Here is a 14,781-nt window from a genome sequence, read left to right on the forward strand (position 1 = left end):
GGTGCCTCGACGTATGTATCACACTTGCTGGTGACGTAGCATTACGAAACGTACGTCGTACGTCCGAGCTTCCAGTTTGTCTCTCAGCATCAGTGGAATGCACAATGATCTTCTAGAGTGAGCTGAGCGGTGCGTGGCTTCCACCACCAGCTGGTTGAGTAAAAAAAAGATTATCTATGGGGTGCTTTAATTTGCTAGATAGAATTTTTATTGTTCAACCTGCAGGCTTAACAAATAAATCTTAAATTCTTCCATCCATGCTAACAGTGCAAATGGAGGAATCTCCCTCTGTGACTTTCAGATGACCCTACCAGCAGCTGCATCTGATTGGATGTTTGGCTGAAAAAAATTGACCCAGCTTCTTTGATTTTTCAATAGAAGGGTGTTGAACAGGAGGGGGCCAACAGGGCCTCCCAACTAAGTGAAATTTGCCCAGTTCATCAGAAGCTAGCTGAAATTCACAGTGTGTGGCCAGCATTAAAACCCCTGACAGTTAATTTTCCGCTGTGTGTCCTTCTGGGCAGGTTTCCTTCTCTGGCTGTTCCAGAGATGCAAGAAGTAAGAGGAAATCCATACAAAAAGAGTTCCTCTTAGGTCTCCTTTACATTTGCAGCAGCCTTTGCCATCTCTGAACAGTGGTCACTTTTCAGAGGGCGGCTAACAGGTAATATGTTGCCTCCTCAATCTCTGTTTTAACCCTGAAAGCTCCCACCACCACAGTTGCTGCACGGCCTGCTCACTTGAATGGGTCACATTTGGTGATGGTACTGCCCACAGAAAGCAACAGGCACTGTAATTTTTGCTGTGGCATGTGTTCAACCTCTCCCCAACCGTGCTGTGTTGGGTTTGAAGGTGGGGGGAGGTAACCTCCAGTGACACAACTTCCGGTTTCAGAGACTGTGTACTGGTGGGTTTTTGTTTTTTTCCCAGCGGTTCGGCATCTACACTTGGCTTAGATACTCTCATCAGACTTCCCCCTCATTGGACTGGCCAACTTTTTTGGCACGTTGTAGTGGCTCAACTCAACACCTTGGGGTCAGCACGTAAGGATCCTTATTTTATGGGCATTAATATATGTCGATATACGTTTTTAACTGTGACTCGCCAATTAAAGTGAACACTTTTTTTCTGCATTTTGAAACACTCTGTGGCTGTTTCTATTGGGTGATTCACATTGTGGATTTACCAGCCTAAAGGACATATGGTGATAGCCTTATTATATTTAACAGTACACCTTTGTTCCTGGGGGATACTGTAAGATTTTCCCACCAGATGCACCTTGGGGATGATGACCCAGTTTTTTTGTTTGATATTTTTTTTTATATAATCTTAATAATACAGAACAAACATTTATTTATTTATTTTATTTATTTATTTCAGGTACTTATATAGCGCTGTCAATTTACAAAGCGCTTTACATATACATTGTACATTCACATCAGTCCCTACCCTCAAGGAGCTTACAATCTAAGGTCCCTAACTCACATTCATATACTAGGGACAATTTAGACAGGATCCAATTAACCTACCAGCATGTCTTTGGAGTGTGGGAGGAAACCGGAGTACCCGGAGGAAACCCACGCAGGCACAGGGAGAACATGCAAACTCCAGGCAGGTAGTGTCATGGTTGGGATTCGAACCAGCGACCCTTCTTACTGCAAGGCGAAAGTGCTACCCACTACACCACTGTGCCGCCCATTTACAAACATTTACAAGAATGCACACATGAAAAAGGATCAACAGAGAACAGCATTGTAAAGGGTGCAAAAATCATAGTGCAATTTTATCAATGGTCTGCAACTCATATGTAAAGCTAAGAAACCAACAGATAAAGATGGCAACATTCCAGAGCTTTAGGGATATGGATGTATACGATGCACCCAAGGAAAAAAGCATCTCAAAAGGCAGACCAGGGATCAGGTTAAAGTGTAAGTTGAGCATAAAACTAAAATCTCAAAATCTAATTGCAGCCACAATCTAAGACTAACCTCTCTAGCCAAGTAAAGCAAAAATCGCTATACGTACCTTTTCTGAAACCGCTATGGTCCGGTCTCCAGCGGCGGAAGCTGTGTGCAGAAGACAGCCAACAACGGCTGGGAAGTGACGTCGCCCATAGAGTTACTATGGTGCTTCCGTTGTTGGCTCCCTCTTCTGCACACTCCTACACAGAGAAGCTGCTGCTGACAGCTCCACGTAGGATTGGAACGGAGCAGCTTCAGGAAAGGTATGAATAATGATTTTTGCTTTACAGGGCTAGATTGGTTAGTCTTAGATTGTGGCTGCAAGTAGATTTTGATATTTTAGTTTTAGGGTCAACTTCTACTTTAAGATACAATAAAATGTAATAAAGGGCAGCATAGCGCATAATGCGCATATCAAAAACTTAGTAAGGGTGGAATCATGCTAAAGACTCTCAGAGCTGCCATAAAATGCCTGATAGGGACTGCAAAGCATCTACTGTAAGTATGTCAAACACCTAGACAGCCAAATGAGTGTACAGGAGCAGTCAAAGAATCATATTTTGGTGTTGATATTTGCCAGACTGCTTTTGGGACTTCTACATAGCAGGGGCACCAACAGCAAAACTGCCTGAGGATCTTATCCTTCCCTACTCTATCCAAAACGTAAAAAAAAAAGAAAATGGCTATATATACATTTTAATTAAATGTAACTTAAATGTCATATCCTTAGGTTTAGACAGGATTGTATTGTATCACTCCACCTCGAAATTAAAGTCAAAATTTAGAATTTGATTATCTGGGCTGAAACTAGCAATAAATTCAAAACATCATGTACTTGTACCTTTTTGGGGAAATTTCCATGCGCATTCGTTTTGCTTAACCTTGTTTGCTAAATTACTGGCTCTGGTTACTGCGAAATCTCTTCAAAGAAGACTCGCCGCTCAGAATTCCAGCTTGTAAATAATGATGTGATGCTGTCTCCATGGTCGCAAGAACAATAAATAAGGACCAGCAAGGGTGTGACTGTGATGGGACACTTCATGTCAAGCCATCGGCTGAACGTCATCTTCTAGTTTAAGGCTTCATAAAAAAAAGAAAAAGAAAAAAGTCCAATAATGTGTTCCATGAAGCAGAGCAGAATAATATAATACTGGAAGAATTATTAAATAGTGGGGTCTCTGCACTTATGACATAAGGATGCAGCTATCATTTTACGGTGTTCTCACGGTCTTCAAGTAGAAGTAAATTAAAGTGCATGTCTGGGCAAAATAAAATATATAAAAAAACAGTATATACATTATCTCACAAAAGTGAGTACACCCCTCACATTTTTGTAAATATTTTATTATATCTTTTCATGTGACAACACTGAAGAAATGACACTTTGCTACAATGTAAAGTAGTGAGTGTACAGCTTGTATAACAGTGTAAATTTGCTGTCTCCTCAAAATAACTCAACACACAGCCATTAATGTCTAAACCACTGGCAACAAAAGTGAGTACACCCCTAAGTGAAAATGTCCAAATTGGGCTCAACTAACCATTTTCCCTCCCCGGTGTCATGTGACTCGTTAGTGTTACAAGGTCTCAGGTGTGAATAGGGGGGCAGGTGTGTTATCGCTCTCACTCAAACTGGTCACTGGAAGTTCAACATGGCACCTCATGGCCAGAACTCTCTGAGGGTCTGAAAAAAGTATTGTTGCTCTACATAAAGATGGCCTAGGTTATAAGAAGATTGCGAAGACCCTGAAACTGAGCTGCAGCACGGTGGCCAAGACCATACAGCGGTTTAACAGGACAGGTTCCACTCAGAACAGGCCCCGCCATGGTCGACCAAAGAAGTTGAGTGCACGTGCACTCAATGTGGTCTGATGAGACTAAGATAAACGTATTTGGTTCAGATGGTGTCAAGCGTGTGTGGCGGCAACCAGGTGAGGAGTACAAAGACAAGTGTGTCTTGCCTACAGTCAAGCATGGTGGTGGGAGTGTCATGGTCTGGGGCTGAATGAGTGCTGCCGGCACTGGGGAGCTACAGTTTATTGAGGGAACCATGAATGCCAACATGTACTGTGACATACTGAAGCAGAGCATGATCTGCTTCCTTCAGAGACCGGGCTTGCAGGGCAGTATTACAACATAATGACCACGAACACACCTTCAAGATGACAACTGCTGAGGGTAAAGCTGATGGACTCTAACATCCATCAGCTCCGTGATGTTGTCATGGAGGAGTAGAAGAGGACTCCAGTGGCAACCTGTGAAGCTCTGGTGAACTCTATGCCCATGAGGGTTAAGGCAGTGCTGGAAAAAAATGGGGACCACAAAAAATATTGACACTTTGGGCCCAATTTTGACATTTCCACTTAGGGGTGTACACACTTTTGTTGCCAGCGGTTTAGACATTAATGGCTGTGTGTTGAGTTATTTTGAGGGGACAGCAAATTTACACTGTTATACAAGCTGTACACTCACTACTTTACATTGTAGCAAGTGTCATTTCTTCAGTGTTGTCACATGAAAAAAGATATAATAAAATATTTACAAAAATGTGAGGGGTGTACTTTTGTGAGATACTGTATGTGCAATACATGCATATTTCTCCATATGTGTGTTATTAAAAAGCTGCACAGAAAAACACCCGGTGATCCGGTTCGAAACTATGAGACAAGCTCCTAATTTCCTTTTTGAAATGATATCTCTGAAATCCAAAGCGGTGTTGTCAACAGTGCCCAATTCTCTGCTGCTGGACTACAGAAGTCCCTCCCCTGTTTTGTAGTCCAGTCGAGTAGGGCTAACAGATAACACATTTCAATGCAACAAAAACATTGCCAGCTCCCTGGATTTTTGGCGGGTGCAACAGGTTCTTGTCTGCGTTTTTAAAAAGTCATAACATGGGAAAATGTGTGTGCATTTCAGAGATGTACTGAGTACATTTTTGTAATGGCCAGACATACACTTCATAACCTCTTGACCTCCGGAAGGTTTTACCTTCTTCATGACCAGGACATTTTTTGCTATTCAGCATTGCGCGACTTTAACGCTTCAGCCCCGGAAGATTTTATCCCCTTCCTGACCAGAGCAATTTTTGCAATTCGGCACTGCGTCGCTTTAACTGGCAATTGCGCAGTTGTGGGACATTGCACCCAAACTAAATTGACGTCCTTTTTTTTCCCACAAATAGAGCTTTCTTTTGGTGGTATTTGATCACCTCTGCATTTTTTATTTTTTGCGCTATAAACAAAAAAAGAGCGACAATTTTGAAAAAAACGCAATATTTTTTACTTTTTGCTATAATAAATATCCCCCAAAAATATGTAAAAAAAAAAATATTTTTTTCCTCAGTTTAGGCCGATATGTATTCTTCTACATATTTTTGGTAAAAAAAATCGCAATAAGCGTATATTGATTGGTTTGTGCAAAAGTTATAGCGTCTACAAAATTGGGGATAGTTTTATGGCATTTTTATTATTAATTTTTTTTTTTTACTAGTAATGGCGGCGATCTGCGATTTTTATTGGGACTGCGACATTATGGCGGACACGTCGGACAATTTTGACACATTTTTGGGACGATTGGCATTTTTACAGCGATCAGTGCTATAAAAATGCATTGATTACTGTAAAAATGTCACTGGCAGGGAAGGGGTTAAGACTAGGGGGCGATCAAGGGGTTAATGTGTTAACTAGTGTGTGTTCTAACTGAAGGGGGGAGGGGACTGTGTAGAGGAGATGACAGATCGCTGTTCATACTCTGTATGAACAGACGATCTGTCACTTCTCTCCTCAGAGAACCGGAAACTGTGTATTCACACACACAGATCCCGGTTCTCCGTGTGCCCTGAGCGATCGCGGGAGCCCGGCGGTGATCGCGACCACCGGGCACTCGTATCAGCTCCGTGGGCAAGCAGGGGGTGCGCACGCGCCCCTAGTGGTTACAGGGAGCAGCGACGTTACATAACGTTGTTTCGCCCAGCCGAGCCATTCTGCCGCAGTACAACTGCGGCGGCTGGTCAGCAAGTGGTTAAGTGGCAAATGCTCGGTCGTGCAATGCTGTACTCAAATTAAATTTATATAGTTTTTTTTTTCACACAAATAAAGCTTTCTTTTGGTGATACTTGATCACCACTGGGTTTTTTATTTTTTGCTATATAAATGAAAAAATACTAAAATATTTGAAAAAAAAAATTCTTAGTTTTTGTTATAAAATTTTGCAAACAAATAATGTTTCTTCGTAAATTTAGGCCAACATTTATAAGGCTACATTTCTTTGGTAAAAATAAACCAAATCAGTGTATACTATTTAGTCTATGTGAAAGTTATTGAGTCACAAACTGTGGTAATATTTATTTGAAAATGGATCAATCCTGATGTATTGAATGTCTATCTTATTTCTTGAGGCCCTAAAATGCCAGGACAGTACAAATACCTCCCAAAGTATTTGTTAAGTAGACAGTCCCAAGGTATTTGATAAGAGGCATTGTGAGTTTTCTGAAGTTGTAATTTTTTGTCACTATTTTTTGGAAAAATGAAAAAAGTTGAAAAAAGTTTTTAATTTCATTTTTTATTTTTTAACATTCTGTCACCAGTGCAGTACAGTATCATAGTATACAGACATAACCAAAAAACACTACTGTGCTGACACTGTGCCTATCCTTATTCCCGGCTTATCCGGCTTTCTTCTCCACCAAGGACTACCACACAGCTCCCAGCTCATTACAATCCACTGGGGACTGTCATCCTCCCTCTCACCTGCTTGTGAGTTCTGTTTGTTTTATATGGTATTTTACTTAATAAATTGTGCTACACTATGCTGGTTTGGCACTTTCTTCCCTTCCCTTCCAGTATCATCATATGACTGGTGTGGCCCGTTCATTATGTTGGCCACAAAATTTGAGCAATTGTTTTGTAGGATGATCAGGACATAATACAGTACAAGCTTGTTTTAGCCAAGCATATACCTGTTAATACTCTAAGCAGACCCCCTGCAAGAAGAACTTCACCCTTCTCATAAAAAGAAGCAAAGGTGCTATTGGTGATGTTTAGCAAAGGCAATCACCAAATAGATACTTAAAGATAATAAGGCTTTTTATTCTTTGCATACCTTATTTTTATTCCTCTCACGGAGGCCATGTTTACTAAGGGCAGATGAATCCATCTTCCTTAACTTCCTGGAACGCAGCACAAAACTCTGTCCCTGCTTCCTGGACCACGAGACACTGTACATCATCTGAGGGGGAAGGCACTGTGATATAGCCTTCCCACAATGCATCTGGGAGGCCACAGTTGCATCACCAGTGCCTCTCTCAACCATGAAATGGAAAAACTGTGATTGTAAGTGAAAGCAAAAAATGTTTAATGAATGTGAGATGATTTTATGTAAGCATGCAGAGCTGATGTATATTTTAGTGAATGGGTGGTGAAAGGTCTGCTTTATGCTGGCCATAAATGGCTCAAATTTTGGCCAATTCAGCAGAAATTACAGTCGTGGGTGGCCACTGTGACGGCATTCTATTCAATTAAGTAATTGTTCGGGTATTCAGACAGGTGTGGGTGCTATGCCTGGCCGACTACAATAGTCAACAGTGTAGATTTCTCCATTCATGTTGTTTTGTGTGGATGAGGGAATCCAATGATTTCTCTTCTTTAGCCCATGGGGCTGAAGGCGAAAAATCTAAGCATGCTTGGCTAGTCAGAGAGGAGGCCCTGTCTCAGGGGAGCAAAAGAGATAAGCCAAGAAAATCGATTTGCAGAACTCAGTCCTTACCTCAATCCTTGCACACGGCAGGGAATTCCACATTTGATCACTACTGGTTGGATTAGAAGACTGTTATCTGATGTCTGTGAAATAGTTGTCAGCTCTAGATCTGCTCTGCTCTGCCTAAACTCTGATTTGTGTGTTGGAAAATTCTCAGGAGACTTCTACTGAGAAACCTCCTGACCCTAAAGCATGCAAGTAATTCAGGAGATCCAAATGTGAAATGTAAAGCCTATCTCAAGGAACTTAGGAAAAGGGGACATCGTGGTACTGTGGTCAATTAAGTTAAAACGGTGCCCTTGCATAGAACATATTTCCTATAATGTAAATTGATATGATGGTGTTATGTTTTAGGTATAAAATTAGATTTGGGCTATATGTTGGTACCTCATCCATAATTAACATTTAAGAAAAAAATTAATAAACCTTGCGGACATTACTGGTATCAGAGAAGGACATTAGCACAAAATTTGTTAATTTTTATTTTATTTTATTACAAACAATCAAAATATATTTGCATTATACTAATAAAAGCATAAGATCAGCGCTCATTTTGAAATGGTGCTGTGTCCCCCCAGATCACTTACATGCGCTAATCGGAGTAAGGCAAAAGCCAATGGTGTGCCGTGTATCGTAAGGCTGTATGTGATCTGGAGGGTCACAGCATGGTTGCTACATGTCATGTTGCATGTTATTGTTTAGAATTAATTGTTGTGATTTTTTTTTCCTTTTGGATGATAGGCTTTTTTCTTTGTGGTCAAGATATTGAGGTCCTGAGGAAGCTATGTTTGTGAAACGCATCGCCCTCTTGACATAATAGCTAAGAAATATTGTTGGAGTGTAAATGTATGGCCTGCAACATTTCAGATGAGCACTGTTCTTATGCTTTATTAGTATAATGCAAATATATATTAATTGTTTGTAATAAAATACATTTTTTAACAAATTTTGTACTACTGTCCTTCTCTGGTACCAGTAAAGTCCGGAAGGTGTTATATTTTAATATGGCTCTTGATTATACCCTAACATCTATCCTTTTGTGTCAGGTCACCTACATTGAAGGGACAGCCGTCATGGGATTTGAAGACCCAAGACTCCAAACAGATGACACTCCCATCAAGCGTTGTCTACAGACCAAATGGCCATATGTAGAGCTTCTCTGGAACACAGATCGACCTCCTTCATTAAACTGAGTTTCCTCGGGGCAACAAATTTCATTTTTAAAGGGACAGTCCACCCAAAACTGATATATCTTTTTTGTGGATGGACATTTTGTATCACACACTGGCCTCTTCTCTCTTTTTTTTTTTTTTTTTTTTTTTGTGTAGTACCCTAGAAGGAATAATGATACCTGAGCCTCCTACCTCTGTATCCCCCCACCTTGGGCATAATTTATCTTGATCAGCATTCTGATGGCCAGTGGTCCCATGTCTCTTATGCTTGCTGCTGCATAGGAATACTCAGACAGTAGCACGGTAAATAATGAAAGGTCAATACAGTGAAGGGGAATGGGTTATGGGGGAGGGTTAACACTGATTTGGTAGGTGTTTTCAGTGTACACCCAAAACTGAGATATCAATTCTGGGATGGCTTACCCTTTAAACAGTGCTACTTTGAGGGACGGATTCTGGTAACTGGAAACCCCCAATGTTTATACTCGATAAAAGCATTGATGCTAAAAAATATATTATAACTGTATATACATTGCAATTCATTTATTGTTCATGTGCGCAAGATCAAGTCAACAGTATCAGAAACACTAATTATATTCACAAAACATATATACAGAAATTTGTATAAGCTCTTTCAGGGAAAGAAAGGTACAGTGCCACTATTGTAACTCTTACATATGTATGACATGCGTTTATCCTATGTTTCGTCAGTATGGGTAGTCAACCATGCACCTTTATTCCAAGTATGCCTCATATAGTAATCTGGCCCTATAGGAAGACTTTGGGTGTCATTCAGTAAATCTACAAAAGATTTACATGTAGGACTTCAATTCAAGCTTTTTCATTTCAAAATTAGCCATTCATAGGATAGTAGTAGCATACTAGCCTCATCATAGACTTTTATGTTGCAACATTTTAGGACTAGGTCAACCTTTTCTCAAGCCAGAGATCTACAATTAGGATGTGTCTGGTACACTACTACTATCCTGTAAATGTTTTTTGGGAATAAAAGAGCCTGAATTGCAAGTCCTTTGTATTATTAGTGGATTTTCTTTATCTACATGTTTGGCTTTTCGGCAGTTTTGCCGTGTCTTGCATTCATTGTATGATTTTAGCCAGGAAACAGGTTGCTCCCAATTGTAACATCCAATTGAAATATTAGCTGAACCTAAATCTGCCTATTTGGTAAGCTGCTTTTGGTCAAATCAGGAGTCTTGCTTTTTATACACTATATGGCCAAAACGTATGAACAAGAAAACCATCACACCTATATGAGCTTGTTGGACATTCCATTTCCAACCCATGGGTATTATTATGGAGTTGGCCTCATCCTTTGTGTATACAGTATAACAGACTTTCTTGTTTTGAGAAGGTTTTCTACAGGAGTTTGTGCCCGTTCAACCTAAAGAACATTTGAGGTCTGGTACTAATGTGGGATGAAGACCTGGCTTGCCATCGGTGTTCCAATTCATCCCACAAGTGTTTTGAATAAGGTTAGGGTTAGTGCAGGCCACTCAAGTTCCTCTACAACAAACTTCTCAAAAGAACCTTTCCCAAACTGATGGCATATTAGAAGCTCGTGATTGTCTAAAATTCAATAATTTGAAGGGTGTATCACATTGGCCATATTATGTACCGTGTGTTCTTCTGTATAGCTAAATTAGACTAAAACATAATGGGGATGAGTTGTTCATTGTTTATTTTCCTCCATTCTGTGAGGTCTATGTTCAGCTTTAGGACTCGCATAGCTAGTTTCTTGTATAAAGCAGGTGCGATATACCTCTCTGCAGCTGGCTTGAGTTCTATGGGTATTTCACATGAACACTTCCAAGCAGAGGCTCCAGAAAGTGGATAGAAAATTTTAATTTCTGTCAGCCTACATTTAGCGCATGTATCATGTCCATTGCTGGTGCACAATCAATACTCTGCTGTATTTGCCTCAAATGAAGCTTAAGTCTCCATGCACACTGGACACCCAAAAACCGTTTTATAAAGCTGGATAAAAACACTAATATCTAGCATTTTTTGCCAAAGTTTTTGCAACATTTAGGAGCGTTTTCAAAAGTGTTTAGGAGCGGTAGCATTTTTGTTAAGGAGCGGGCGGCTGTCAGCATCCTTAAAAACCAGTGAATAGCAGCGACTTTAGCTGGTCATCCGTTGTTAAGGACACCGTGGCCGTCTTCCCAACCCCCCTTCTTAACCAGCTATTCACTGGTAACTATGCCGGCGGGCCGCTGGCTAAGAGAAACATAAAACACTGAAAACCGGTGCTTAGCAGAGGTTAACAGCGTTTGGGAGCTTTTTTCTGCTGACAAATCACTCCAAAAACAGCAAAAAAAGTGGGTTTTTTTTCTGCTCCTAGAAGCTGAAGCTTGAAAAACATTTCTAGCTTACAATAGTGTGCATGGACACATAGGACACTGTTTGCTTCTAGTGGCAGAAAAATAAAATGCTCAAAGTAGCTGCTAGAAGCTTAAGGCTGGGCTCACATATGTACGGCTGTGTGTTCATGTCTGGGGTCCGGTGTGTGTCTGTTCACTGGTTCAGGTCTGAATTTTTGCCTGAATTCGTACCTGAACTGGGCCCAAACATGCACAGGACTCTTTTGCAATCCAGACCGCGGCTGCCCCGGACCTGTGTGAACCGGCTCCATTGAGAGCCGGTCACACTCACATGTCATGAGAATTGGATGCGGAGAAATCTCTGCATCCAGTTCGCACATATGTGAACCAAGCCTCAAAATAAGCTGGTGTGCACGGAGCTATGAGCATGCAGAGACTTGCTGTATGGGTCCAGGTTTTAAACACCAATCAACATGACCCAATAGGTTAGCCATAGACCTGCATGTCTTGGAGTGGAAGAGCAACAGCCATTGATACATCTGCCAATTATTGCTCAAATGACCAAACCTCTGGGATCTTCTGAATTCTTTATGAATGGATGCGCAATGCACATAATGTGTCCTAAAAAAGACCAAACCACCATATCCAGGAATACATCAGTCACAGAAATTTCCATTATGTCAGAAAATGCATGCAAGCAGTAATGAACACTTCTGATGCTCAACGGTAACAATCTTTTTGTGGTTAACCTCCACAAGGACCCATTTCCCCAGAAATGCTAGAACTTTTGATGTTGTTGGGCTGTATGTAGCCATCCGATGAATTGACTTTGTAAATAAATTGGAATGTTTCATAAGTTTTAAAGCACCATTCATGTACCCTAAAAATGACTGTCATCACAGGCGCAAAACACATCACATATTAAAGCTTTTGAAAGAATTGTGTATATTGCCCATATCAACTTTCTGATTGAAAGTGAGAAGCTGGTTGCTGTGAGCATTAGTCCTCCTTTCAAACACTTTTGTACATGAGGTTTAGAAGGAGCGGTCTCAGTGACTTAAAGTGGTTGTAAACCCTTACATAATATACCCAGTGAAGTGACTGGCCTCCAATAATACACAGAGATGAAACGCATCCCCCTACATACGTTGTACCTGTCTATCTACAGCTGTCTTTCCCCTGCATCCATTCAAAATGCAGAATTTACATAGGATCTCTCACCTCTGAAAAGGGGGGGGGGGGGGGGCTAAAGTCACATAAGTGAGTAGAGCTCTGAGAGCTGATTGGAGGGAAGGGACACACACACCCCCTTCATACAGCACACAGGAACAGAACTGAGGCTGTCAACCACAGATTGTGCCCTCCATTGTCACCAATTTTCTCTTGGTGTCAGGAAAACTCGTCAGAAGTGACTCATGCTGATCGCAGAGGAACAAAGCAGCAGACAAAAATGGCGCTTAGTGCTCTGGATTGAGACAAGTACACACTATAGAGGGATATGCTTTGTTCGTATTTCATGTCTGATGTTTACAACCACTTTAAATTACAATGTGGTTTACGGAGAAAGAGCTATTGATGACGATCATTAATATATATATATATGTAAAAGTTTTTCAGCTTATCAGTACCAACTCGTAGTGATGTAACCACCCAGGGGAAATGATTTCCTGCAGACCGCTGACCTCCCATCAGTCATCCCATGGGAAAATGCAGCAACCGTCTTCAACCTAAAATTTGGGCATGCAGGAAAAAAAATGGATGTTTCTTGCTGGAAATAAAAATGTCAAATAGAACTTTTACATACATATTTATTAATATGTCTTTTATATATAGTCATGTGTTGGGTTTTTTTTTTTGTAGTTTTTCTTGCCCTTGAAGTGAGTGTATTGTCTTTTCGGGTATTAAAGAGCATTTTTCCAAATATTGTACAATTTTTATATATATATATATATATATATATATATATATAAAATTCCTTGCCATTGCCAAATAAGCTCTCACCCGGCTTTTCCCAAAATGAGGCATTAGCAGGTTCAGCATTATAATTGTGTAAACATTGTGACACCCACCTAATATGAGACAAATGTCCACTTTTTATCATGATCTGACTGCCGGCCTTTCAATAAATAAAACTTTTTTTTCTGATCTGTGTGACAAATTTATTTATTTGGACCTTTCAATTCCTTAACATAATATCACTGGCACAGAAAGTGAGTGGAAAAGTGGAAACCTCTCAAAGCCAACAGACAACAAGAGAAACCTGACAATAGCTCTAATTTATTCCATCTCTATCTAAAACTAAAAAAGAGAAAGTTTTGATTGTAATTTTAAATGTTTATATTGCTTCTTTTGGCCTAATTTATTTCTATATAGACTGTATGAAGAATTGTATAAGGCCTGAAGAAGGGATCTAAGGCATCCCAAAAACGTACATCTTTATTAACTTAAAGCATAGCTAAACCCAAAAGCAAAAATGTAATATATTGCAGTTTACCAATCATTACATGTGGTGGCTGCATTTGTTTTCTTTTTTTAGTCTTTTCCCCCTCTGTTTTCACCTTGTGATCTGGCCAGTAACACACCACCTGTATTAGGGTGCTTCCCCTTTGGATGAACAGGCACAGGGGACACCTTTGGACAGCATCCTTATTAATCCAGGGGGAGAGTGAATGTAAGTAGTACTAGCAGAATTAATTATTCTAAGAAATTGAAGCTGAACTCCAGCTAACGCTTTATAAGCAGTTACAGCAACAGCATTTTTTTCCTTTTGGTAATTACTGGCTGGATCTTCTTTTTTTTTTATTGTTTCTCAAATAGCAAAAAAAAGTTACAACATCGTGATACATTATGTAATATTTTGCAATACTTAAAACATTTATTACTTTATCGTCCCATCCCCTCCCTCCCAACCCACCCCTACCTCCCCTTCCCTACACCACTCAATCATTGAATATATATTTACTTCTTTTTATTACAGAGCCTCAGAGGTAAAAGGAAAGACAAGCTCCCTTAGGGGCGAAGGGCCGTGTCAAGGAAAAAAAAAAAAGCAAAAAATAGCAACAAGGAAAAAAACGACCTAGGTCCTGTGCAAAAGAGGGGTATGAGCAGGGGGATGGCAGGGAGCGAAGGAGAAACTTTCGTCTGCTCCCCATCGCCCCCTCATAGAGGACACCCTAGCTCATCCAACCAAGGCTTCCACATCCTCACAAACTTCTTCCCGTAATTACCACGCCTGACAATGTCACTTTCTCACTCCAAACTATTGAGTTGATGGTCTCAACTCAATTTCTCATTGTCGGAGGGGTCTGTGCCTGCCATTTCTCTGCGATTAATTTCCTCGTCTGGAATAGGCATCTCATTACCACTTCAGTGGTGCCGGTTTGGACTTTACATTCCTCCATACTCCCTAGCAGGCATGTCTTGGCCACCGGTTCTAATGTGGTTCCGAAGATTTTATTTACCCTATCTATTATCTCCACCCAATATCTAAATAGCTTCGGCCACTTCCACACCATGCGAATAAAGTCACCTGTCGCCTTGCACCTAGGACAC

The 14,781-nt window shown here is 40.5% G+C and overlaps 1 protein-coding gene across 1 annotated transcript in view; it reads left to right on the plus strand.

The window, feature by feature from the left end:
* Positions 1-13,374, plus strand: part of MINDY3 (MINDY lysine 48 deubiquitinase 3) — a 224,468-nt gene extending 211,094 nt beyond the window's left edge. The window contains exon 16 of the mRNA XM_073629667.1: positions 8,762-13,374. Within this exon, the coding sequence (XP_073485768.1) occupies positions 8,762-8,908 (147 nt within the window). The 3' untranslated portion in view covers positions 8,909-13,374. The remainder of the gene's footprint in view (positions 1-8,761) is intronic.
* Positions 13,375-14,781: the final 1,407 nt, after the last annotated feature.

Source organism: Aquarana catesbeiana, linkage group LG05 (assembly GCF_042186555.1).
Source record: "Aquarana catesbeiana isolate 2022-GZ linkage group LG05, ASM4218655v1, whole genome shotgun sequence".
Taxonomy (NCBI): Eukaryota; Metazoa; Chordata; class Amphibia; order Anura; family Ranidae; genus Aquarana; species Aquarana catesbeiana.